Source organism: Microtus oregoni, unplaced genomic scaffold (assembly GCF_018167655.1).
Source record: "Microtus oregoni isolate MIOR12 unplaced genomic scaffold, Mior012 000047F_ref0000412, whole genome shotgun sequence".
In the NCBI taxonomy this organism is placed as follows: Eukaryota; Metazoa; Chordata; class Mammalia; order Rodentia; family Cricetidae; genus Microtus; species Microtus oregoni.
This window is the reverse complement of record NW_024543221.1, coordinates 18,499,649-18,524,587: the sequence shown is the minus strand read 5'-3', so window position 1 is coordinate 18,524,587 and position 24,939 is coordinate 18,499,649. Positions and strand designations below refer to the sequence as shown.

Genomic DNA, 24,939 nt, shown 5'->3' with positions numbered 1-24,939 from the left:
CACTCCCACTTGAAGCCAGCCTGTCTGGCAGTGTTTACAGCACAGGAATTGCCAAATAATGTAGACCAGGGCTCTCTTGCTTCCTCTATTTTGTGGAGTTAGTTGCTTACTATTTTCCAAGGCAGGGAGTTGCCAGCCACACTCTCTACCCTTGCTGCCTCTCTTACTCATCCTTGTTCTGGAAGCAGTGGCTGCTCAATAAGACTTAGGTCATCTAAAATTTAGCCCTGTCCTACTGCACTAGCCCTTCCTACATGCCCTCTCTAGGCCTCAGTTTCCTCATCTATAAAATAATAGAGTCAGCTCATGTCAAAATTCTTTAGAGATTGTTTGCATGATTTCAGGTTTTTTCCTACCACTTTGTCCAGGGCCTAGTAGAGCTACAGTGTTGTAACTGAAGCCAGTTTCTGAGATACGATGACAGAAGTGAAAAGCCCTGTCTGGCAACTCTGGATTTCTCTAGTTTCTTTCTGAGGCTAGCATCTCCAAAACAACAAAGAAAATGATCTGTTCTGAGCCTACACCCTAGGGTTAGATGGCAATTGCTTCCTCAATATCTTGTTAAGTATTCCCAAAGCCTAATGTCCCTTTAAGTTTGCATAGACAGAGAGTGACTGAAGTATGATTTTTCTCAGAGGTAGTGGTCCCATGGAGCCTGCATCAGGAATCTGTGAGCTGCCCTGAATTCAGATCCTGATTCCTGGTTCACAATTATATAGATTTAAGTAGTTTGTTTACACTTTCTAAGCCTTTGTCTTTCTATTTGCAAAAGGTCATGACAACTAGTGCTTTACCTGTGAAGATCAGGTGAGGTACAAAACTGCTCAAAATAGCCCTTTGTGTGTAACTGATATTTTGTGAATGATGGGTCCCTTCTTCATACTTTTTTTGTGGGAGCAATGTTCAAATCTTTGACCTGAGAGTTACATGTTGGTCCACAGACTATGTTAAAGTCAAGCTCCAGTCCCTAATTCAGATCCTTTGGTCTCTAATAGGATCCCGAAGACACCACCAATTTGCACCCCCAACTGTTTTGGGGTTTGAAATGATATTGCGCGAGGGGGTGACAGAAGAGGAAGTTTTTTCCTATAAGGCAGTAGTTCTCAATCTGTGGGTCAAGACCCCCGGGGGTCACATATCAGATATTTTTTATTACAGTTCATAACAGTAGAATAATTACCATTATGAAGTAGCAACAAAATAATTTTATGGTTGGGGGTCACCACAACATGAAGCGCTGCATTCAAAGGTCGCAGCATTTGGATGGTTGAGCACCACTGTGAATAGCCACTTGTCCTTCCAGCTATCACCAGTGTTTCTGACGTCCCATGGTCACTAGTCAGGGCTTGTCTCTGTAGCACCAGTGGAGCAGCACACAGTGGCCTCTTCCTTTCAACTTTGGCTGAGAGGCAAGCAGGAATCAGCAGTTTCCTCTTGACAAGGCCGTGGGAACCAGGGTGGAAGCAGTAAGGGGTTAACCCTTACATTTCCTCCCCACTTCTCTTGTTTGAAGAGGCTCTTTGTTCATAAAACTCTAGTGCTATAAGGCAAACTGGAGATTACCTAAATCCAGATTTCTCATTTTATGAAAGAAAGATAACTGGCAAATAACTAGTCCTTCATTACTATGATTAGCAGTGGTAATCCTAGTTGCTCATTTACTGAATGATTAGTGTGTGCATGTTATTTTCATAAATAATTGATCCTCATAATAAAAAAGGATAATATTATTTCTATTTTAAAGAAGAAAAACGTATAGCTCAGATACCACACATCCCTTGCTCAAGGACACACAGGATATAGGTGGAAGAACTTATTTTTTTTAATCTAATTGATTAGATTTAAAGCTCAAATTCTTAACAAGTATGCTGAGGTACCCTGTCATAAACTTGGATCAAGCTGTGATTCCTTGATGTTCATATTATGCTTAGGCATGACCCAAGTTTTTTATACTTGCTACCTCTCTCTGGAATGCCTTTTTCTCTCTCTTAGCTGCTGCTCCAAATACTACTCTCTCAATGGTAGATATTCTCTAGAACTGTTCTGTGCTGTTTTATTTTCCTCTATAGAAAATTTACCATTTGGCAGGCAGTATCATTTTATTTGCTTGAGAGTCTCATATAGCCAGGCTAGCATTGAACTCACTATATAAGCAACACCTAATCCTCCTACCTCTAACTCTTCCGAGTGTTGAGACTACAAGTATGCACCACCACATTGGGCCAGGCTGTTTTATGTGTTCGCTTGTCTTGCCTCACTAGTAGGTAAGCTCTTTAAGACCATGCAGCTTAGTCCTGAGGCTTAGCAGCACCAAAAGCAATGTCTGGTGCACTGTAGGCATACAGAGGCATGTATTAGTATTGATTTAATGAGTCAGCAAACTCATCTCAAGACTTTAATGTAGGCAAGACTCTGCAATTGGTAGTCATCACCTAGTTGCCTAAAACCCATTCTTACCCCAGGTCCCCACTGGCCTAGAAGCTGAGGGTACAGGGGTACAAAGGAATCAGGGACAAGGCACAGGAAGGCTCCTTACCGCCTTGGTGCACTGCACATCCTTTCCCAGAAGCCAGTTGAGCTCCAAGTTGCCCTCTCCATGGTAGCAGGACTGCAACCGCTCCTTGATCTGCAAGTTGATGGCCCGAATGGGGAAGGCACAGAGGGCAGAGTCGTCGGGTGGGTGGTGGTACTGCTTCTGCCCTTTGGAGAAGATGGCAAATAGCACATCCTCATCGCTGCTGATGTTGAAGGCCTGAGCTAGAGCTTCTCCAGGCTTTGCGAGATAAGCTGCCTGCAAGAGGCGGTATTCTACCCCAGCACGTGTGCAGCCAAAGGGCAGGGACACATAGGAGTGGAACTTGGGGTCATCCTTGCAGAGACGCACAATTCTTGAGGTATAGAAGAGGTCTCCAGCTGAGTTGATGGCCACACCCTCAGGGGTCTCTGGCTGGACAGTGAGAAAGTAGACAAAACCTCCGCTGGCAAAGCCATAGATGTAGAAGATGTCAAAGTGGGAGACCAGGGCTAGGGTGTCAGAGGGGATCTTGATGAGGGAGGAGACAAAATCACTGTGGAGCTCATAGTCCAGCATGGCTGAAGACTCAGGGTCACGGGGTAGCTTGCGGCTGGACAAGGTAGGGAAGTAATCCTGCTTTCCATCCACAGCAGTGCCAATAAAAAGCTTGCCATCTTCCCCCTCAGAGCGCACAATCACCCCATACATGGTGCCTGTCTTATTGACGCTGGACAAGTAGTGCTCCTTCTTGTGGGATGGCTCCACCAGGATGAAGAGGTCATCTAGCCTCAGGAGCTTGCAAACTCCCTGGTAGAGACTGCCACAGGCAAGCAGGCGATTCTCGGAGTAGTCAATGATCAGTAGTTTGTTAACATTGTTGGTGAGTGTGAGCACCTCACTGCAGGGCTGTACAATCAGGGGTGGGTAGCAGGCCTTGTTGTCTTCTTCTGGCCCTGTCTTGTGAGCCACCTGAATTGTGAGGTTGCCTGTCAACTTGTAGACACGGTTGATGGCCCCCACATACACGGCCCCTGTTCTCCTGTGTACAGTCAAATGGTTGAAAGTCCAGTCACGGTTCTCAGAGTGGAAGGTGCTGAACTGAGGCATACCTGTGGTTTCATGAGCTAGCAGCAGCCAGGCCACTGAGAGCAGTACCACTGACAAGTTCTCAGCCTGCATGGTCCACAGCTGGGACCTCCTCTGCTCCATCCCGAGAGGGGCAAGGCTGGAGGGATAGCTCCTCTGTGTACTACTCTACTTCTCTGGGTCAGCTCTCACATGGTTCTGAAAAACACAAGGCAAGGGGTCAGACTAAAAGCAAGTTCTCCGTGAACCGTATTGCTTGACCAGGATTCCCAAATCCAGCTGGTCCTATGAGTCTCTTTTGCTACATTTCAGTTTTTCTATTTTTAACATATTTTCCTCTCTGAGGGATGCTGAGGGAATCCCATTATCACCAGTCTTTAGCCATTATGCTGTATAATATGCTTTTGTTTGTGTATTTTATTTACATTGTATAAAGCATCCCATTTTAAATATTAGTTTTATCTCTCGGAAAGTTTAAGAGACTGGAGTTCACTCAACCAGTCAACGCCGATGTCAAGACTGAAATGTCTTCCCTACATACTCACTTTAGGACCCCCTACTCCAGCACGAGACGTTAATTACATTTCTCCTTATCTCAGACTCCCTTGACTCCTGGGATCGCATGCCTTCTCATGCTCTGATATCCATTGTGAAAGAGAAGTGCTGGTCACCTCTAATGGGATTTATGGAAAGTATGCTGTTCGAAAAAGACTGGATTCCTAAGCCTGCCATCCCAGATCCTGAAAAGCCCCCTGAAATGGCAGAGCCTGTTCCTCTGTAGACAGACATAGCCACTGCCTTATGGGAGAGGAATACATGGCTTCTAGGAACCCCAGTAGCATCACCTGAGGCAGGAGTTCTAGCCAGGCATACTTGGGCAGCAGTGGAGGAAGAGGAGTTGGAGGGTCAGTTTTATCCGGTCACTGCTGGGGAATTCTGGCCATTCAATCATCTGTGAGTTTAGCCCTGGGCCTTGATCACAGAGCTTCTAGTTCAGCCTCCACTCCTGAATGCTTTGATCTTGCCAGCATTACAAGAAGCTGTCCAGTAAGCATAAAGGACCCCTGAGGGCACTCACTAAGACCAGCAAGGGGAGATCCCAGGCAAGGGGACAGAGGTCAGGAAGTCCAGCCATCCCTGGAGAGTCTTGCTTCCCCTGACTTTTAGGATGAACCGCAGTCACTTGAAAGCTGCACCAGAAGAGGCAGCAGTCATCTGGCTAAGAGAGCCTTTCTCAAGCTGAATAGAGTGCCTGGACAACCTTGTTGACAAGTACTGACAGAACTCTGGGTGCACTGACGACAGGAATGGAAACACTCTAGCTAGGAAGAGAATTTGCTCCCAGGTAGCTTAGCAAAGGCCTGCCTGCCTGTTCTCTCAACTCCCCAGGCTGGCTGGACTGGGTTATAATGAGTCTGATACCACTCCCACCCAGTTTTTTCTTGTATATTTAGAGATGTTCCTTCCTGCTCCTCCACTCTGCAGCATAGGTCTGCAGGCAGCATGGTGCCAGAGTGTTCCAACCTGACTCCGTTTCTCCAAGGGGGCTCTGATCGGTGTCTTGGAGGTGATTCATGACGTCCCAGGCTTCCTTGGAAAGAGGAAGGGCAGCGCGAGGCTGGAGCTGACCTTAACTACTCTAACACAGCCCTTCCGGCCTCACAAGCACAGGCTCCCAACTCACCCAGATTGCAGTTTGAAAAGCAGGTTATTTTTAGCTATGTCCTAAGGCCGGTAGCAGGACGTGAATTCCTCAAGAGGAGCTGCAGAAAGGAAATAACAGAATCCTCAAACTCTCCAGCTAAATGGGGACTTGCAGGAGGTCACACTGCATGCATGCTCTTCTCTAGAAGACAGGGCCACAGGTGGGCTCCCTGGTTACAAGTGGCTTCAGATAGAAGATGTAACATGAGAACAGATTGTCCATTCAAGACAAGCTTTGAAGATGAGGCAACCTGTCACCATGCAAAGTGTAGGTGCTTGCTGCATAGAAATTCTCTCTGAAGTGCAGTGGCACCAAGTTTAAGGACTGCATGCTCCTGCCTTCCCACCTCACACATCCACATACATGCCTAGCTCATGCACACAAGGAGGAGTCCAGAGAGCAGAGACCAGCATCTGAAGACACAGTCCACCATCTAGCTTCCCTCCTCATTGGCATAGTTCAGGAGATAAGAGGCTTTCGGAACAAATCTGGGACATTAGACTGATCAAGTACCATTTCCATCTTTGTTAGAATGAGAATGGCAGTACCTAGCTCTCTGGCTGTCATCAAAGTTAGTGTGGTTCTGTAGGGAAACTCCTTAGCCACACCACTTGTACCCGCTACATTACCATAAAGGGCTCTGATGGGAAATGGCACTGGAATTCCCGACTTCTCTTCTTATGTTTTCCTTTTCCATGGATGGATAGTATGTGGGGAGCTTTGATCCGCTGGCCCCGTGGCAGAGCTTATTTGGAAGGTAGGTGTCAGGGGAAAAGAACAGACCCAGGCTAGTTTTCTCTGTCATATTATAGCACAAGTCACAACACAGCCTCTCTGAAGACATCAGGGAGGCAGCTGGAAGCTGGATTCTGAGCAGAGAAACTGGTCACAGCGCAGATAGAAGTGCAGAGAGTTCAGGAGGACAGGTCTAATGTCTGTCATTCACAAATCGTCTAGTGGGGGTACCATTCTAGCATTTCCCAGAGTTTGTTTCCTATGCTGTCAAAACTAGCCAGTCTGCAAGATTCCTCCTTCCAGATGAAAAATGATGCCTCAAGGCCCATCTCCTTCAGTTCCTCGTCTGGGTTAAATAGCCACTGAGTTCCTTCTGTACTGCCAGTGTAGCTGATCAGACAGGCTTTTCCAGCACATCTCTGAAGCAGGCCTGTTTTCTTTGTACCCCTCTTACTGCCTGATTCTGGTGACTAGACGGGAAATTCATCCTCAGGCCCAGGGGCTACCCATCCCAGCAGCTCCTACTGGACACTGGGGTCCAGAGAAGACACTGTCTCCTGTGATGAGGGATGGAAAGATTTGATATCTTGACTACTACAAATTTATATGCCAAGATGGATGGAAAGATATAGCTCTAAAGCAGGGTTTGGTTGTCAAAGGTCAGGCCACCCAGGTGAGCTCAGGGTAAGGAAAGCAGCCAACTTGTGCCTGTGAAAAGCAGCAGTGTGGTATGGTTAAACTCTGGGGTGAAGGTCTCAGATATGTGGCTTTAAGCAGAACTTCAGCTGTGTGCACCTGGTCAGGGCACAAGGTCATTGGGATGCTGTCTCTCCGTCTACCTGAAATGGGCTTAGATCTGGGACCTGCCATGCAGGATCACTGTTACAAGTCCTCAGTGCAGCACCAACCATGCCATGTGCTCAGGAGGCCTTAACCTTTACCACAAACTGATATTTGCAGCTCCTTGCTTTCTTTTACCATATGATTGGTCTCAGAACAGATATTCCATTCTAAGACTGGCTGAAGCATGTGACACTGAACAGTTAGTACTTTCCCTAAACCCTGATTTTCTGCTAATGCCAAACAGGGGATCTCTTTTAATAAAACACCCCACTTTCCATCACATCCACTCTCTGTGTCTGTTCATGAAGTCAACGGTCATATTCTGGGGCTTGTCTCTTCTACCAGTTTTCTTCTCCCTTCCCAAGTTCGCAATCAGGGGACCTCCTGTCCTAGACTTCTGAGTCACCCACAGAGCCTCCTCAACGTCTTCCCCATAGAGACTGTGACACCAAGGAGAGTTCACACTTGCTTCTGGGGAAAGCAGGTGCCACTAAATATTTTATTTGCAGGTCTGATGACACCATCTTCCTGATTAGGAACCAAGAGGCAGGTGCTGGTGACAGCCACCTAAGGCATCTGATACCTTGCTGACCAGCTGGCATAAACGTCAGTGCCAATCCAGGAAGGAAGTGAAAGTGAGGCATTTCCAGCTCAGCTCAATGCAGGATTCCCATCTCCCACCATTGTTGCCCTTCCTGTGAGGTCTAGGTGCATGTTGTCACTAACCACCCTCACCTCAGAGGAGGTGGTGGCAGTAGGAATTAGAACTGCATAGAGCTTTGTGATAGAGTCAGAGTGCATGCTAGATCTCATGCCATAGTACCCATGAGGAGTACCACCATCTCCACCCTCTCCACCATCACTGTTCGAGCTTCCAGCATTACTACAGTACTGATAGGACTTAACTGTTCCTGCTCTCTTCATCACCCTGTCACTTCCAGTACCATTGCAGCACCGATTGAGCTCCATTATCTACCTACCCTTGCTATCACAGTCATTGTGACCCCTAGTTACCTCCAGCACCATTGCAACATTAATAAAGCTTAACTGTCCCTGTCATTGTCATCACTGTTACCCGCAGTGTCACATGGTAATAAAGGAGCTCGGCCTTCCATACCCTACCACCCATCACTGTCATTGCTATGTCATCTCTAGTACCATCACGGTGTTAACAGAGCTCCGCCATCCCAGATAGAGTCCACCATCCCAGCTTGGCCATCATATTCCTCATTGTAAACTCCAGCACCATCACAGTGCTGATAGAGCTCTACCATCTTCACCCTACCCAAGCCCATCACCACTGTAATTCCCAGCACCATCATAGGGCTGATAGAGCTCTACCATCCTCACCTATCACCATCATGGTGCTGATAGAGCTCTACCATCCTCACCTATCACCATCACAGGGCTGATAGAGCTCTACTATCCTCACCCTACCCAGAACCATCATGGTGCTGATAGAGCTGTACCATCCTCACCCTACCCAGAACCATCACAGGGTTGATAGAGCTCTATCATCCTCACCCATCAAAACTGTAATCCCCAGCACCATCACAGGGCTGATAGAGCTCTACCATCCTCACCTATCACCATCATGGTGCTGGTAGAGCTCTACCATCTTCACCCTACCCAGAACCATCACAGGGCTGATAGAGCTCTACCATCCTCACCCTACCCAGAACCATCATAGGGCTGATAGAGCTCTACCATCCTCACCCTACCCAGAACCATCACAGGGCTGATAGAGCTCTACCATCTTCACCCTACCCAAGCCCATCACCACTGTAATTCCCAGCACCATCGCAGGGCTGATAGAGCTCTAGCATCTTCACCCTACCCAGAACCATCATAGGGCTGATAGAGCTCTACCATCCTCACCCTACCCAGAACCATCGCAGGGCTGATAGAGCTCTACCATCTTCACCCTACCCAAGCCCATCACCACTGTAATCCCCAGCACCATCACAGGGCTGATAGAGCTCTACCATCCTCACCCATCACCATCACGGTGCTGGTAGAGCTCTACCATCTTCACCCTCTTCATCACCAGCACAACTGTAATCCCCAGCACCATCACGGTGCTCACAGAGTTCACCCTTTACATCACTGTCATCCTTATCACTTCCAGAACCATTACAGTGTTTCCTGTCACCACAGCAGTAGTGATGACCATGTTGACCAGTTCTCTACTGGATGGTATACACAGCAAGACACAGAGGGTCAGATGGGAGGCAGGGCAGAACATATCTGGCAGCCCAAGGACCCCTCATCCTCCTTCTTCCATGGCTAATTTGTCTACTCTCTAGGTCACTTTTATAGTCAGCTGGACTTTGAGAGCTTTGCTTCAGGATGGGCATTAAAGGACATTTTAAAGTTACTCTACTCTGCCACTTACCACTGTTTTCAAATAAAAAAAAATAAAACCCTACAAAAAGGAATTTACTTCTCCAAAAGATGTAAAATCAGTCAGGGACAGACCACCTCGTAACACAAAGCTAATATTTCTTCCCTCGATGTAGAAAGTGAATCTTGGGAGATGGTTTTATTCACCTGGAGGCTGTCTAGGGGACAGAGTTATCTTCCAATGTTGGATCCAACACATAGCAGAAGGGAATGTGGTGCTGGCTTGGACCAAGAGCTGGTGCTGGGGACAGATCCCAAGAAACCCAGGATGTAGGGTGAGAGTTCAAAAGATATGATTAGAATGATCCTTGTCCAGTCCTGGATAATGGCCTCCTCTGCCCTCCTGTAGCCTAGTCAGGCCCTGGCAAAAGTCATACCCAGGAATGGCATCTAGTTTCCGTCTTGAGAGTTCTGATGTCCTCAGTATCCCACCTCTTTAGGTCATAGACAACTTCACAGCCAGGTCACAGTTATTCTCAGCACAGAAAATTCCTCTTCCAATAGAGTTAGTGCTGCAGCAGAAGAGATCGAAACTTTTTTTTTTTTGAGACTTTTTTTTTTTTTTGAGACAGAGTCTTTCTATATATCTCTGGTTATTTTGGAACTTACTACATAGATCAGACCAGACTGGCCTTGAACTCACAGAAATCTGCCTGCCTCTGGGATCAAAAGAGTGTGCCACCACACCCAGCTGAGGTAGGATATTAAGGGAGACAGCTCTTCCCTAAGGTAGACTGCAGAAGAGATTGTGGAGGCTTTTGAAGTAGAGTATCATAGAGGGCTGGAAAGAGATACCCAGAGCAGGGGTTTAGTTGGACCTGTGATGTCAGAAGGCCTCACTGGATTTCAAGTTTCAGTGAATTAAAATCCAGGTGAAAGAAATGTCTAAACCAGAGATTCTGATATACATCCTACCCAGTCTTCCCTTGGCTCAATGGAGCTAGTGCAATGGAAGAATAGGATGACCTCCCTCATAGTGGGCCAAGCTCACGTTCCAGCACCAACCTCAGAGCTGGTCCAGACATGCTGGTAGCACAAGGTGAGCAAGAGGGTGGCTGCAAAGGCCCTGGGGACATGGATGGCTGAAAGGCCGCAATTAGACTGAAAGAAGTTATCTGGTATTTAAATAATTATTAGATTGAAGGAATAATCATGGGTTTGAGCCGATTTTTTCCCCTACTGTCACCCTGATGGAGCCTATAATATTATTATTCAAATGGCCATGATTCTCATTGAGAAGAGACCACGGAGAAAGGGAGAATGGGGGAGGGGGAGAGGGAATGTGATGGGGTGGGGAGAAGGCCTCAATGAATCTCCTAGTGACGGGCTGCAGGAGGTACGATTAGTCTTTTTCTTATTTCAGCTGTCACTCACGTAGAGACACCAAGATTGTTATTAGCGTATTTTATGCACAAGATTTAAAGGCAGAGGGGGAGGGAGGAGGGAAGAGGGAGAATTTCCTATAGAAAATAACAGGACCAAAGGAACAATTTAGATGTCACTGCTGTACCAGCTGCATGTGCTTCATTACAGGAATGTCATTTTCCTCAGAGACTCCAGTGTTATTCGAAGCTAAGTGGCTAGCCCTGGCCCAGAGCAGAGAGGAGAGGGGAGGGGAGGGGAGGGAAGGGGAGGGGAGGAGAGGGGAAAAGAGAGGAGAGGAGAGGAGAGGAGAGGAGAGGAGAGGAGAGGAGAAGAGAGGAGAGGGGAAGTTAGGGCTCTGATTTCTTTATACCCACTAAGAAGGTTGTACTGTATCCCCTCTTGCATATTTCTAGACAATTTGGGGTAACAGTAACTCAGACTTTCCCTTTCTCTACAGTAAGATGAACCCTCAGTTTTACTTTCAAAGGTGGAGCTGGGATTAAACTAAATCTAGTCTCCATACTTAAAAAGCCAGAGGTGAGGCAGGAAGAAACAATGGGCTGTCTGCCTAGTATGGTGTCCTATGCTCTGGTCTTTCAAAGGCCCCTGGATTCCATCAAGCTACATGCTTCCCTGACACTGGAGAGAGAATGAATAACCAGGCGCCATCATGAGGACTCAGTTCAAGCCAGAAGGATGGGATAATGGGTTAATGCCCAATTGTGTCTTTTCAGTCAATATTCCCAGGTTGAGGTCCTAACCTCACAAAACTTCAGAATGTATCAAAGACTTCTAAATGTATTTGAATAAAGGGTCCCTAACTAGGCCAATAGAAGGACATTAGGATGGGCTTCAATAAATATATCCAGTATGCCCATTAAAAGGAAAATGTTAGGGGCTGATGAGATGACTCAGCAGTTAAGAGCACTATCTGATGTTCTAGAGGTCAGGGTTCAATTCCCAGCACTCACATGGCACCTCACAACTGCCTGTAATTGCAGTTCTAGGGGATCCAACACCCTCACACAAACATGCATGCAAGTAAAATACCAATGCAAATAAAAATAAATAAATTACAAAAGGGAGATGTAGACACACAGAGAGCATGCATGGAAAGATCACTTGGAGATACGTAAGGAGAAGACATTGTCTCCACATAGACAACAGAGGCCTGGAACGGAGTCTTCCCTCACGGTCCTTGAGAGCAACACCTCTGAAGGCTGGATTCCCCCAACCTTCAGAATGCCTTGAAATATGTCATTGATTCTACCAGTCTGGAAATGTTTTCGATAGCAGATAGATAGAACCAACCAATAGCAGGGAAAAGTCATAGATTTGAACTTCTTGGCTTAGGAATTCTCTTTATTTTCTGAGGTGTGTGTGTGTGAAATATATATATATATATATATATATATATATATATATATAGAGAGAGAGAGAGAGAGAGAGAGAGAGAGAGAGAGAGAGACAGAGAGAGACAGAGAGACAGAGAATGAGACTCATGTTCACCATTGGGGCAGAAGGGAATGCAGAAATACACAGTGCTAAACAGGTGTTCTGGAGATCTGAGGGCAGTAAGCGATGCCCTGCTTCCTATCTACCCTAAGCAATGCACAAAAGATCTACCACTCTCTGCAGCAGAGCTTGGGACAAACCCCAGGATCTGCTAATCTGTGCTTTTGCTGGAGTAGGTTTTCCTCTTTGAGCCTCTCCTGTTCCTATCTTCTACTCCTTCCTAGACAGCGCTGTTGTTACTAGCCCTCAGAACATGATGGAACATGGTGACTCCCAGGGATGGTTGCTGCACATTTCCACTCCAGTTCCTTCTCACTGTGGATCCTGGCCCAGGACCACTGGCCTTCACACCAGGGAGGGTTTTCTGATGTTTTCCTTCCCAGGTCTCTCTGAGGGTTCTGGCTGAGCCCTGGAAACCACACCAGCTCTCCTGGGGCCTTAGCAAAACATTCACTGTTTGTCCTTTCCTCACTCAGGCTATAAAAGTTTGGAGTTGCCTCTCTGACTTATGAAGGGTCCCAAGATGAGCACTTATTTGAGGGGCTGGTGAGGGTTCTGTTTGTTTCTGGGGGTACTGGCTGGGCTAGCTTTGCAAAGTCAAAACAAGATTCATTACCCGGGGCCAGGAGCAGAGAGATACACTGCCTGACCTTGCAAACCTGCTCCATATGTCATGAGCCTGTCAGAAATCTCCCAGAATTCCCTTTATTATCTAAAGGTCGCCACCAGGGCAGAGCTGAGAGAGCTACATGGTATTAACTAAACTACGAGAGCAATCAATTTCAAGCAGCTGCCTTCCCTGCCACACCACCTACCACCCCCCCCCCCTTCGTGGGGTTCTGCCTTCTTCAACCCCCTTTGGGGAAAGGACAGGGAGAAGCCTGTCTTGCTCTGGCTATCTCTTGTCTGGATGAAAAGAATCAGGACACATTAGCAGGTTCTGAGGCTATGGAAGCTGATCCTGGGGGTACATCTATCCTCTGGAGTAAGGGGGACCAGAAAAGGTGGTTTGCTGCCCCTTTGATCCTAAGTAAGCACCCATCGAAGCCATCTTAGCAGTGAGTTGATGCTCTGGTAACCACTACTAGGTTAAAGCACAGGGAGAGAAATTCCCAGAGTTTGTCCAAAGGGAATAAAGTATAAGCATGGGATGATGCTGTTGCTAGGTCAAATTCATGTTAGGAGACACCCAATCCAAAAGGCCATGACTAGACTGATCCTAGAAATAAGACCAATGAAGACTGGCCACTGCTGCCACTCTTTATTAGTGACCATGGTCACCAGCTATGTTTCCTGCACTACTGAGAATCCTGTCATCTTTGGTTGGTGGATGCTCCACAGTTAGCAGGTGAAGAAGCAGAGTTGAGCACCTTGATGGTGTCCTCAGCTGGAAGGCAGAGCTTCACGGGGCCAGGTGTTTCCCCCAGTATTCCACAGGGACTATATTTCTAAAATTTACTTTTCAGCCAAACTCTCTTTTCATTAAGTCTGGGGAAAACTCACCAGAACATTAAATACAATTTGGTGAATATTTTATCTGAGACTACACAGTTCATTTCAAATTCACCCTAAGTGGTCATTTATTGTAGGAAGGGGACAGGGTTGGAGTGGGGCTAGCCTCACTTAGGTAGAGTCTGGAGTGTTCTGTGGTGAAAGGCTTGAGAACAGGCAGTCACAGTTCAGAGCAACCCCGTATGCTTTAGTGGAAAGTGAGAGAGTTTTCTTCTTGCCCCTCTTTATTGTATAGGAAAAGCCTGCATCTCTTGGAGGAATGAAATGGCACAGGAAAGCGGGGTTAAAAATTTCCCATTTCAGTGATGAAACAAATTGCAGTTATTCTACTTAATACTATATTATGCTGCCATTAAACATAATGTTTTCAGAAAATGAATGACATAATTTCAGTCCACAGCAGCAGGAGAAGAGAGAAACAAAAGGTCAGGAAAGAAAAAGCCAGAGAGTGTCCCAGGCTATCCTTCGCCCTCCACCCCGTTCCCTGCTGACTAGAAAAACCAATGGATATGCCCCCAAAGTTCACCACAGCTTTTCTTCTAGGAGGATAATGTTGCTACTTTCCCCACCCCCTTCCCACCAGAGGACCAGGTGAGGCACCTTCTGCTTCTTCTCACAGACCATTCTTTCTGCCTTTGATGGCCTCAGGCTGGATGAGCTCCAGGGAAAAGGAGCTTGTTCCATCCCTAATGCCTCTGTCTTTATGTTTCGAACAGTGGCCCTCATCACTGCTGTTCAGAGTATCCACATCCAGAATCTAGGTCTCCCCAAAGTCCAGAAGGGTGGCCTCCACCCCTGAGAAACCAGCACTGCCTTCCCCTAGGTAGTATTTGTATAATACTATTGTTACCATTCAGACATTCCTCTGTGGCAGACTCTGCTGGTAACCACCTGCAGCTAAGACCCAGGTTCACACATCCTACAAGGGGTCCTGTCTCTCAGAGTCCTTGACCCATGCTGCCAGGCACATGGGCAAAGTGAGGGACTCACTATGGAAATACCTGGCACAGCTCCCCATTGCTGCCCAGAAAGCATCCCCTCGGATGCCCAGGTTCCTGCCCTTCCCGTTGGCTGCTCTTCTCTCTCTCTCTCTCTCTCTCTCTCTCTCTCTCTCTCTCTCTCTCTCTTTCTCTCGCGCGTGCACGCACCTTTACTGTCTACCTCTCTGAGAGTGGTTTCACTCCTATCAGCATCCTTATGACCCTTGGCTCAGTTTCCGCTCTCTCCGCATTCTGCAGCACCTCTCCAAACCCTATCCACTTTTCACAGCCCTTCCTAAAGGCAATAGGAAATTCTGGTTTCAGCAACTACTACACCCACCAAAGTACAGTACTGACTCCTTTGTGTGCTACAACATCCTGGAATAGACATTCTTCAAGGGCAGAACTCCTTCGTACTTACTGGACTGCTGTGCATGGGCAGGCACAGTGTCTTTCACTCAGTGTGATTGTGAACAGTGAGAGAAGGAAAATGAACATTTGTTCGGGTTTTTCCCAGCTGACACTATCCCTGATAATCTCCCTGGAGAAATGGTTTGATCTATTTGCCATGCTTGGCTCAAAGATTTGCCATAACTGATCATCTGGAGCTCATGGAGAAGTAAGTGAGCAGTTTAGAAAGGATTCCAGCTGTTGTTCACCTTTAACTTACGGATGAGAATTGCGAGTTAAGAGGGAGAATGGAAAGGAGAAAGAAGGGATAAAGCCAGCTTGTACACAAAGTCTTGGCAAAAGAACTCTAGACCAAAAGAACTATAGACCACAGAATAATACAAGAAGCATATATTGATAATAAAAATATGACAAGTTGGTCACATAAAGTGATCAAAAGCAGAATAGACCAGGGAAAGTCCTCTAGGAAGGTTCAGAACAAAATATGTTTGTGAGGAAGTTACAGCAACCCACTGTGGTACTTGCTGCGGAGAAAAACACGTGGTCTTTGGAGACAGACGTGTTCAAATCTTATTCTATCTAGCTGGGTCACCTTGCACATGTTATTGAACCTTTGGAGGAAGAGAACCTTACTTTGTTCTCTGTAAAAAGATACCAAAGAGGGTTATGGTGAGAATCAAGGAGAAAAGGATTTGAAGTGTTTTGTAAACTATACAATGAAACACAGCTTACCATCCCATAGGCATCAGTGGCTGCTCAAAGATCAAGATGCCGTGTTCTAGACTGGGTGAGAGGTTATCACCTAGCACTCTGATTTGGAGACCCATCCCTCTTGGACTGAGTCAGTGTGCCGGTCCTATCCTGTTTGTTCCGCTGACAGTCTCCTACTTGCACCATGTCTGGGTCACCCTTTTAAGTCCTCATGGCCTTTGGATGAGTCAAGATGGAAAGGAGGCAGAGGAGGTGCTGAGAAGACAGTCCACCAGGCAGCAGCTCACATTCCCTGACCTCGTTCACACAGGGTTTACTCATTGCATAAAAGAAATTTCTCTTTCATCCTATCTCCCTAGTCTCTCTCTCCAAGTTTTTTTTTCTTTTTTCTGAACCAAGAGCCTGTCTTAGAATAGGAACCAACTCTTTCTGAAGGAAGTTGATTGAACAGCTTGCTCCTTCCCACCTTCAGTTCCCATTACTTTTTCCTTTGAGACTCTGACTCTTGCAGAACAGATACTGTCAAGCAGCCTGTCTTAGATAGCAGACAGGCTCACATTCACACACTCAGCAGAGGAGGTAACAAGAAGCTAGGTAAAAGTGATTAGTGGAAATGAAGGGGTGGGTGGAATTCCTGGCAGAAGTCTCTCTATTTTAGGTACTCATCTGTGCCAAAACACACAGGTACCCAACCTGGAGGATCCTTCACTACCTGCAGTGGCATCAGTGAGGGAACAGAGAAACATACTCTGAATACCTTTGAGGTCTTATCGTTTCCAGACAGACATATCAAAGTCTAGGGCCTGGGAGGACTAAGGGTTGCAAGGGATGAAAAGAACTCCCCAGTGAGGACTAGGAGAATCAGGCCCAGGATGATGGATGGGGTGTGAGAGAGAAGCCTGGAAAAGGGTAAACAGCCAGGAGGTAGTTGGAGGGATAGGGAGCCAAGGGTGAAGAGAAAGAATGTACCAGGGTCAAATAGCAAAGAAAATGCCCCTGCAGTGACAGACTCAAGATCCTGTGTATTATTCCCAGGCAATGCATGTGCATGGATGCTGCTTCCCTCCCTCCATGCATGTGTGCAAGTCAGCCCTCACCCAGACATATTCAAACCCCTTCAGAAAACCTTTCTTCTTGTGTGTTGTTCCATGTCTCCTTGGAACTCTACTTTGTAAAGCGATTGCTGTTCCTTAAGGCATAGCACCCCACTTTCATGCTCTTTGTGCAATTCTGCGAGGGCCAATGGCCTTAGCATCACTACTTCACAGGTAATAAGATGTGGGGACAATCCAGGTTAACTATTTTGGTTAAGGTTCTAGGTGTGCAAGGAAGACTTGGACTCTGGGCTTTGAGAGTTACATGTACCATCTGCTTGCCTGATACCTGGAGTTCCTAGTGAGTGCCAGCAACTGGCATTTCTAAGGGATTACCTTCTTTAGCGGTTACCCTACAGTTCTGGATGGGCAATACTGTTTCCAGAGTTGGGGTACCATCTTGCTACCACCCTTTGTTATGAGGATTGGGTTTAAAAGCTATCATTGAGGTAAACTCTTGGGAACCTCTGAGCACTTCTGAACAGCCACCAAATGCCACTTGGCTCCTGCCCAGGTCCAACTGATGAGAAGGAGGGCTGGGGTTGCTGGGGTTGCTGGGGCCTACAGACAACCCCAGCAGCTGCATGGATATTGGTGAATAAAAAGAGTCCAGATGCTCTAATGCATGCACTCTGAGACTAGTGTGCCAAATTCCCCTCCACAGCCTGACCTTTCCTGTGGACAGAAAACCTGCACCCAGTTCCTTTCTGAAGGCCAAGTCTCTGCAGCCAGACTAGACTGTAACAGCTCCTGCCTACCGCCTTGGGGCTTCTCTCCCCACTCACCTCTCCTAGCTCTCCACCCCATCTCCTGGTCTTCAATCCCCAGACATGGCAGATCACTGATTAATTCAAGGCTGTTTAATAACTCTTCTATTTCAATGAAACAAGCTGTCTTGTTTTCCTTATTTTTAACACTGACTTTCGTTTCTTTGCTAAGCATCTTACTGTCATTTAAATTTCTGTCTCCAACCAAGCTGATAATAGACTGGAGTGAGCAGCTGCTTCAGTCTTGTTTATGACAATGATTAGAAGTTAGAGCCTGTGCTAGCTGAGAATTGACCAAACCTCAGTTCAGCAGCTCTGCCCCTGCATGTACAGAGAGTGCTAATTTTGACATGACTAGTAGAATTCTGGCTCCAGAGGAAACTGGGGTTAATCCTAGCCCAGCCTTCCTAGCACCCTGCTCTGAAGCTAGCTAGAATGGCAACGTTTTGAGACCAACTGTACTTACTTGGGAATTACAGTCAGTAGCTGGGGGTCAGTTGTTCGGAGCTGAAACTGCCCTGTTGTTCTCAACAGCCTTTTGTCCAGTTAATTTACTGAGCAGCAAAGCAAGAGGCTCTGCTTGCAGGGTCATAAGTGGATAGATAACTCAGCAAACAGCTAGTTTGCCTTTCTGTCCCACCTTTCAAATACTCAGAAACATTTCCCAAATAGTCTACACATGACACCTGTTTATTTTATAATCAATTAAAAACAACTCATTACTGGAGATCTGGCCATTTTTTAACTGCAGCTTGGTTTCTCCAAAGGATGCAGATCATGTCCACTAGGGACGGCCTCTTCCTGGTTGGATGGCTCTGATTCAGTCTCTCTTATCTTCCCACAATATCTTTAATGAAACACAGTCAGCAAGAGCCGGAGTGGTGACTTAGCTTCTTTCTGTCATGTTCGGCCTGTTGCACATACTCTATAAACATTTGTTCAGTCAGACTTGAATTAGGCAGTGCCCTGTTCAAACTCCCTGCAAGTAATGTACATGTCTCCCATCTGGATAGATCCTCGCCGAGGCTTTCATTTCTCCCTGGATCAATGTGTTGGCCCTTCCAGTGCACAAGCCAGCAGCCAGGGGCCTCCACTTCCCTTAGCCCTATACCCTCAAGGCTTCACATCATAGCTAGGGGACCATGTGACAACAATGTCGGGAGTATGTAGCAGCAGATGTCAGAGGTCTGAACCTCTGGATTATATCCCCCATCCATCCCGATCCCTAAGGGCCAGACACAGCTGCCTGGGAAAGTCCACAGGTGCAGAGGGCAAAACCTTGGTGGCCTGACACTCCCTGCCTCTTGCTCCTCTGCAGGCAGATCCCTGAAAGTCAGAGCTCTTGGCCTGTGCCTCCCAGCCAGCAGTCTTCAGGCAGCTGCTGAGGTCATTGTCTCAGCCTCTTCAAGTTGTGAATGCTGAGTCTATAGAGACCGCAACACAAACAGTGCCCACAGTGCCTCTCAGGAGGGAAAGGCCGCCTGCCCTTGCCAGAGCCATTGACTGTGCAAATAGCAAGACTGGAGATGGATGGAGCAAAGCTGGTTGGAGCTATTGAAAAGAGGGGGAGCCTCTCTCCCCACACTGCTCAGTGCCAGTAGGCGCTGGGGATGTGTGCTAAAGGCCGGCAGATGGGCAGGAAAAGAGGCGTGGTGAGGTCTCCTGAGGATACTGCATCATCGTGAGCTGTGTGTCTGGCCAAACCCAGGAACAGAGGGTTGAGGATGGCGCTGGGTACAGGATGGGAACAAGAGGCTGAAGAGAGAAGTGATTCCACTCTGTAGGCAGGTCTAGTGGGCAGGGACAACTGGAGTGCACTGAAAAATGACTTACCGTGTGATACAGGGCAATCAATCGCTCAGTTTGGGCTTGGATTTCATAGCTGTTATTTGAACTTAGGTTAAAGCTATTTTTGAATCCTCAGAAACACTTTCCAAGTGTTCTACATACCACATCTGCTTATTTTAATTCATTAAAAATACTTAGTAAAGAGAATTGAGGCATCATGTTATGCCTGTCCCCATTTCCTGAAGTAGGCCTTTGTATAGTCATGCAGGAATCTTCTCAATGCCACTTTCCCTTTTCTATATTCTAATACGGAATGAGGCTCTTGCCCGTGTAGGCTATATGACGGCGTATGGGCCCAAGAGAAGACAGGAAATGCTTTTCCCCAGGTGTGCTGCAAGACATTACAAATGATGGGCAAAGGCCAAGGAGTCTCTGGGCCCTCCCGCACCTGCCAACACTTTTCCTACTGTGCTTGTCCTATGCACCTCTTTTCAGAGTGAGACAGCACCTCCTAAGCACAGTCAAGATTCTGCCCTTGCTTTGCTGGAGGCTGACTCTCAGAACAATGCCAAATGACTAGCTCTAAGACAGTGTCCTTCTCTACTCCTAAGAGTTGAAGGTATCAAAAACCCGAACACAGCAAAGTCAGAATTCAAATCTCAACTCTCATATATAAATGCCAGCCATAAAAAATGCCCGTGACCTCACTGCCAAGGCTACTGTGGGTTTTCCTCTTTTCCGATTCCACTGAGTATCCAGATCTTTATACTTTAAGCACACACAGTTTCTTTAAGTAAGATCTTGCCTTTTCAGAAAATTCCAGATAAATACAGAGAAAATAGTGTGTGTGTGTGTGTGTGTGTGTGTGTGTGTGAATGAATTCAGAATTTCTAAGGTTTTATTCTGCTCTAGATTTTAAAAATAACTTTTCCAGTTGGCAGCAGTAATCATTTTTTCCTAACTCCCTTAACACCATCTTCCTCTGTCTCGATCTGAAAACACAGGCAAAGTGAAAGCTCTTGAACATCACAAAAAGCCTATCACAAACACAGAGGGAGACAGGGGTGCTAGTTAGAAGGGAGGAGCCAGCTCACCAGAGTGTCGGGCAAGATCTCTTCTCCCTCCTGCTACCGGGGACAAATGGAGTTATGGAGAAGGTCAACAGGTGAGAAACTCTCAGGAAGGGTGCAAAAAGTGTGAAGGGAAGTTCTTTGTTCTTCCTTTATGTAGCAGGAGCTGTATGTGACACCACACACCTCCCAACCATCTGTCTGGCTCTTAGTAGGCCTCACACCCTCTATGTGAGGCCTCCTGTTGGCTTTCCAGTTACACATGTGGTTTATATTATTCTATAAGAACTTGAGTTGGAAAACTGGAGGGGTTGCTACCCTGGGTCACTCAGATAAGAACTTCTTTCTTCTGGATAAACCTGGGGGTGTTGCTTACAGAAGTCCTGGTGCTGTGGGTTTCTGTCACTGACTGTGAAAGTCCCAGTTGGGAAGCTCCTGCTTGAGGCTGAGGGTCAGCCATTCTATCCTACGTGGAGTCTCTCAGAAACAGCAGCACTTAGACTTGAAGCACAGACTCAGAGTGGGGCCCTGCAGCTCAGCGATGGTCTCCTATCTCCAGATGCAGAAGGGGTCTGGGTTCTACTGAGAACTGGTCTTCTAGGGAGTTCAGAAACTGGGCTCTTCTCCTTCAGGAATTTTAGTTCCTTGGGACAAAAAGCTAGGAGGAGGAAGCAGAGATGGGGAACAGTCAGGGAAGGTGGGAGGTCAGAGGCCAGTGTAATATTTACCCAGCTCAGTGGAGGCCTTTCACTTTTAGAAGCAGGAAACAACTTCAAAGCTGTAACATCCCCTTGCTACTTTGCCAGCAGGCTAGTCTGCTGTCTCCACAGGCAGGAAGGGCTCTCTACCAGTCCTTCCTGAACCTACCCCCTTTTCCTAGCCTGTCTCTGCTTAGAGGTCAGGTGCCCGGTATGCTCACAGAAGAGTTGTTCTGGTGGCTCTCAAAGTGGTGTGAGCTGTTCCCGGAGTGCCCTTAGTCACGCTGAGCGAGCCTCACACAAGTCCGCACTTCATAGCAGAGTAGCTATATTGGGTTGACACTAAGAAGCCAAGGTGCCAGCTACACAGTCCAAGACCTGAACTTCAGAGGTTCTTCACAATTATCAGGCCCCTCTTCAACATACCCATCCATATACCCACACAGGTGCTCCAGAGCATAACTGCAAGGGCTTCTCAGGTCTCTTGAAGCCCAGGGCCTATTCCTAGTCTGGGACACCTCAGTGCAGAGAGTTCAAGAAGAATTCTATTTCCCATGATGACATGAGAGTCCTCGAGGGAGCTGACATCTGCCTCTTGTTAATCTCCCTCTGCTGACCCTCCTTGACCTTCATCTCAGATAAGATTCTAGACACTCAGATTGACATAAGGATGAACAGTGGCATTTCCTGGTGCCACACTAGTGTCCATGCTTCTGGCTCTAGGTAGGATATCGGAGAGGAACGCAGCAGGAAAATCTCTCCAGACTCTGCTCTGGGAAAACGGTTCTGGGGAACCGATTAATAGGAAACAACTCCAGCGCTACCAGCCTAAAACCCATGGGAGAGTGGAAGGAGTAGCCATGACACTAAGAGGTAGTAAGATGGCCCCTCTTGATAGGACCCTGGAGTTTTCAGGCACCAACCAGTTCTCCCAGGAATCTACCATGCAGTGAGTGACACAGGTTATAAGCTCTGAAGGAAGGGAAGCCCTTCCTTATGGATAGACGTTTTTTGCTCTTCTATCCTTGAGCCGTGAGTTGCCACATTCTTGGCAGTACACAAGTGGTCGATCTCTATCTATTTAAACCTGAATGGATTCCGATTCCTGCTTCCAGTGTCTGTGTGGTTTACCATGAGGGGCAGAAACAGTAGCTCAACGACTCAAGTAATGTTCTCTTAGCACCCAAAGGAGAAACCAAAGCTTCAAGGTAGGCTGTCTACACACCAAACAGAAAGTCTGTGAGTCTCAGTCCTCATGAGGGTGGAAAAGGGCAGAGGTGGGTCTGCTGGATAGCACAATGCTCAATGCTCCCAGAGCCTGTGAGGGCTGTAGGGCTCTTTCTCTCTCTCCTCTGTGTGTGTGTGTGCGCGCGCACGTGCACAGGTTGGGGGTCACAGAGGGGAGACAATCACACAGTCATTTACCATATATTCAGTCTGTGCCCCTCCCCACTTCTGTTCTGAAAGACAGGTTGAACTTACTGCCTTTTCTCTCATCCTGAAAGTAATTTCAGCAAGGAAAAGCAGGATTAAACTTTCATAACACAACACATTTATCTTATTTAGCTTCTTTCTTTCCTCTGTCCTCCCCTCTTGACCCTAGGTAAGTTTAAGCCAGAGGGAAGCTGAGATTAAATATCAGGGAATGGTATTAGATCTGAGGAGACACTGATCTCTGGTTCCCTGCCCATCCCCAAACTTCAATATTTTTCCATCCCCTGTTGCACAGTTATTATCTCCGTGGATGAGAGAAGCCACTGTGCTCTGTGCGTGTTCCCTCTCAATATTGTCCTCTTTTGAAATGAAAGGGGGAATTAGAATTCAGAGACAGGCTCCCAGGGAGAATATGAAGACAAAGATTAAGTCAGTGATACAACGTTGACATGCATTTAGTTCCTGAAAGGTCTTAAAAAAAAAAAAAGTCTCCTCCAGAGCTGTGTTGCCGCTGCTGAGACTGGCTGGAAATCCACATTAGGGAGTGAGAAGAAGGGAAGGTCTGTGGCAGGGACTTGGGGATGGGCCAAAACTTTACTTGCTGATAAAAAAAAAAAAAAAAAAAAGGAAAGATTCTCTTGGTGAGGCAGCCAGGACTGGATTTGAGCATACATCTCTTCCCTGGCTACTCAGATATGAACTGTATGGGTCTAAGCCTCTCTTAGTCTCCTAAGCCCAGATAAGTCCTGAGGGGCTGGCCTTTTATAGTTACACCTAGACAGACAGACAGACAGACAGACACACCCTTCTCCTGTGAGGCTAGCTTACCCTGAAAGTCTGGTAAACACTGCTTAATGCCCCCCCCCCCACCTTACTCCTTGACTTTTTCCCTCCCCTGACCCCACCCTTCTGTGTCAGAGGTGAAAAGTTCCAGTTCTGCTCTCTGTCATTTGTGGTCTCTGGGTGGTGATGGCTGGGAGTTTCTAATATAGCCCCCACCCACCCACCCAAAAAAGACACAAAAGCCAGTGTTTCAGGGCAAGTGTGGTTTTCAAGAGTTCCCTCTAGTGGAGAACACCTGTTACTTCACCTTGCGGGAGCCCAGAGCCTCATTCAGTTGCTGGCTCTCCCACCTGGTACACTGTTAGTCTCCATCTATCTTCCCCCTGTCTCCCGTCTCTCTGTTTATCTGAGACCCTGTCTGCATCTCGACTTCTGTTATCACCGCACATGAGCCTCCACGCCTGCATCTTAAGCTTGATGCTTCATCCTCCTCCTGCTTTCCTCTGGCCTTCAGCAAGGCAGTTCTGATGGGTCAAGCACTTTGGAAAGACCTCCTACCAAATGGCTTAATCTCAAATATCTAAAACAGTACCACAAGTCAGAGGCATTCAGAGTCTCTGGTGAACCAGGCTTTCAGTAGGAAGAACAAGAGGCTTTTTCTGAATTTCCTCTTCCGACCCCTGCTACCCCCCATTTCCAAGCAAACTCCGGCCTAATGGGTTGATCTATACTTCCAAAGTATCTGTACCCAAATTGTCTGGAGTCCTGTGTGAAGCCAGTTTCCCTTATCAGTTCTCCCAACCCTTACTCGCTCCTTAGACTCTGACTGCACCCTGCCAAGTGAACAGGTTGCAAAGCCTGGGCAAACAGACAGATAAAGGAGAGGGGGGTGCTTGAAGAAGGAAAGGATGAGTTGGTGGGTCAGATACTATGTCAAGGGCTAGAGGAAGACAGCAGGGAGGGGTAACATCAACCGTTTTGCTGGGGGAAGAGAAGACCACTGGAGAACATCTGCTCGTTCTCAGGGCTTCCCAGAGATATCCTGCCACCCAGATGAGGGACAAGGCCAGACCAAGTCAGGTTAATGGTTAACCAACTGCTGAAGCAGGGAACTTTCTGGAAGAGCTCAATTGTAAGTTTTTTCCTCTCTCACTGTATACTCAAACTCCATAGGGACCTTGATCTCCAACAAAGAATATTCTCACCTCTATTCCTGTCCTCCAATTCAAGATTGGAGCAGTGTGAAGTTGCACAGAGGTTCCATATGCCCAGATGCCAGGGAGCAGAGCCCCAAAGAGGCTAAGGGCTGAGCAGAGGAGAGAGCGTGGCCCCTTCAGATCAGCCATTCCCCACAGGCGCCTTGGGACCAGCTGTTTGACCCCGGGAAGAACTGCCTTTCTTTTTGTCTCCATGGGGGTTCACCTTTAGAAATGACAAAAAAAGCAGGGGATGGCACACCCACCCCTCATTTACTCTAATCAGGCATGAAATCTTTGTAACTATGTGAAAAAACTGTTTCCCATA

At 47.2% G+C, this 24,939-nt stretch overlaps 1 protein-coding gene across 1 annotated transcript in view; it reads right to left on the bottom strand.

Annotated features, from left to right (window-relative positions):
* The window catches only part of Plxna2 (plexin A2), a 204,781-nt gene that overhangs the window by 176,306 nt on the left and 3,536 nt on the right, over positions 1-24,939 (bottom strand). Inside the window, exon 2 of the mRNA XM_041635218.1 lies at positions 2,537-3,799. Within this exon, the coding sequence (XP_041491152.1) occupies positions 2,537-3,724 (1,188 nt within the window). The 5' untranslated portion in view covers positions 3,725-3,799. The remainder of the gene's footprint in view (positions 1-2,536; positions 3,800-24,939) is intronic.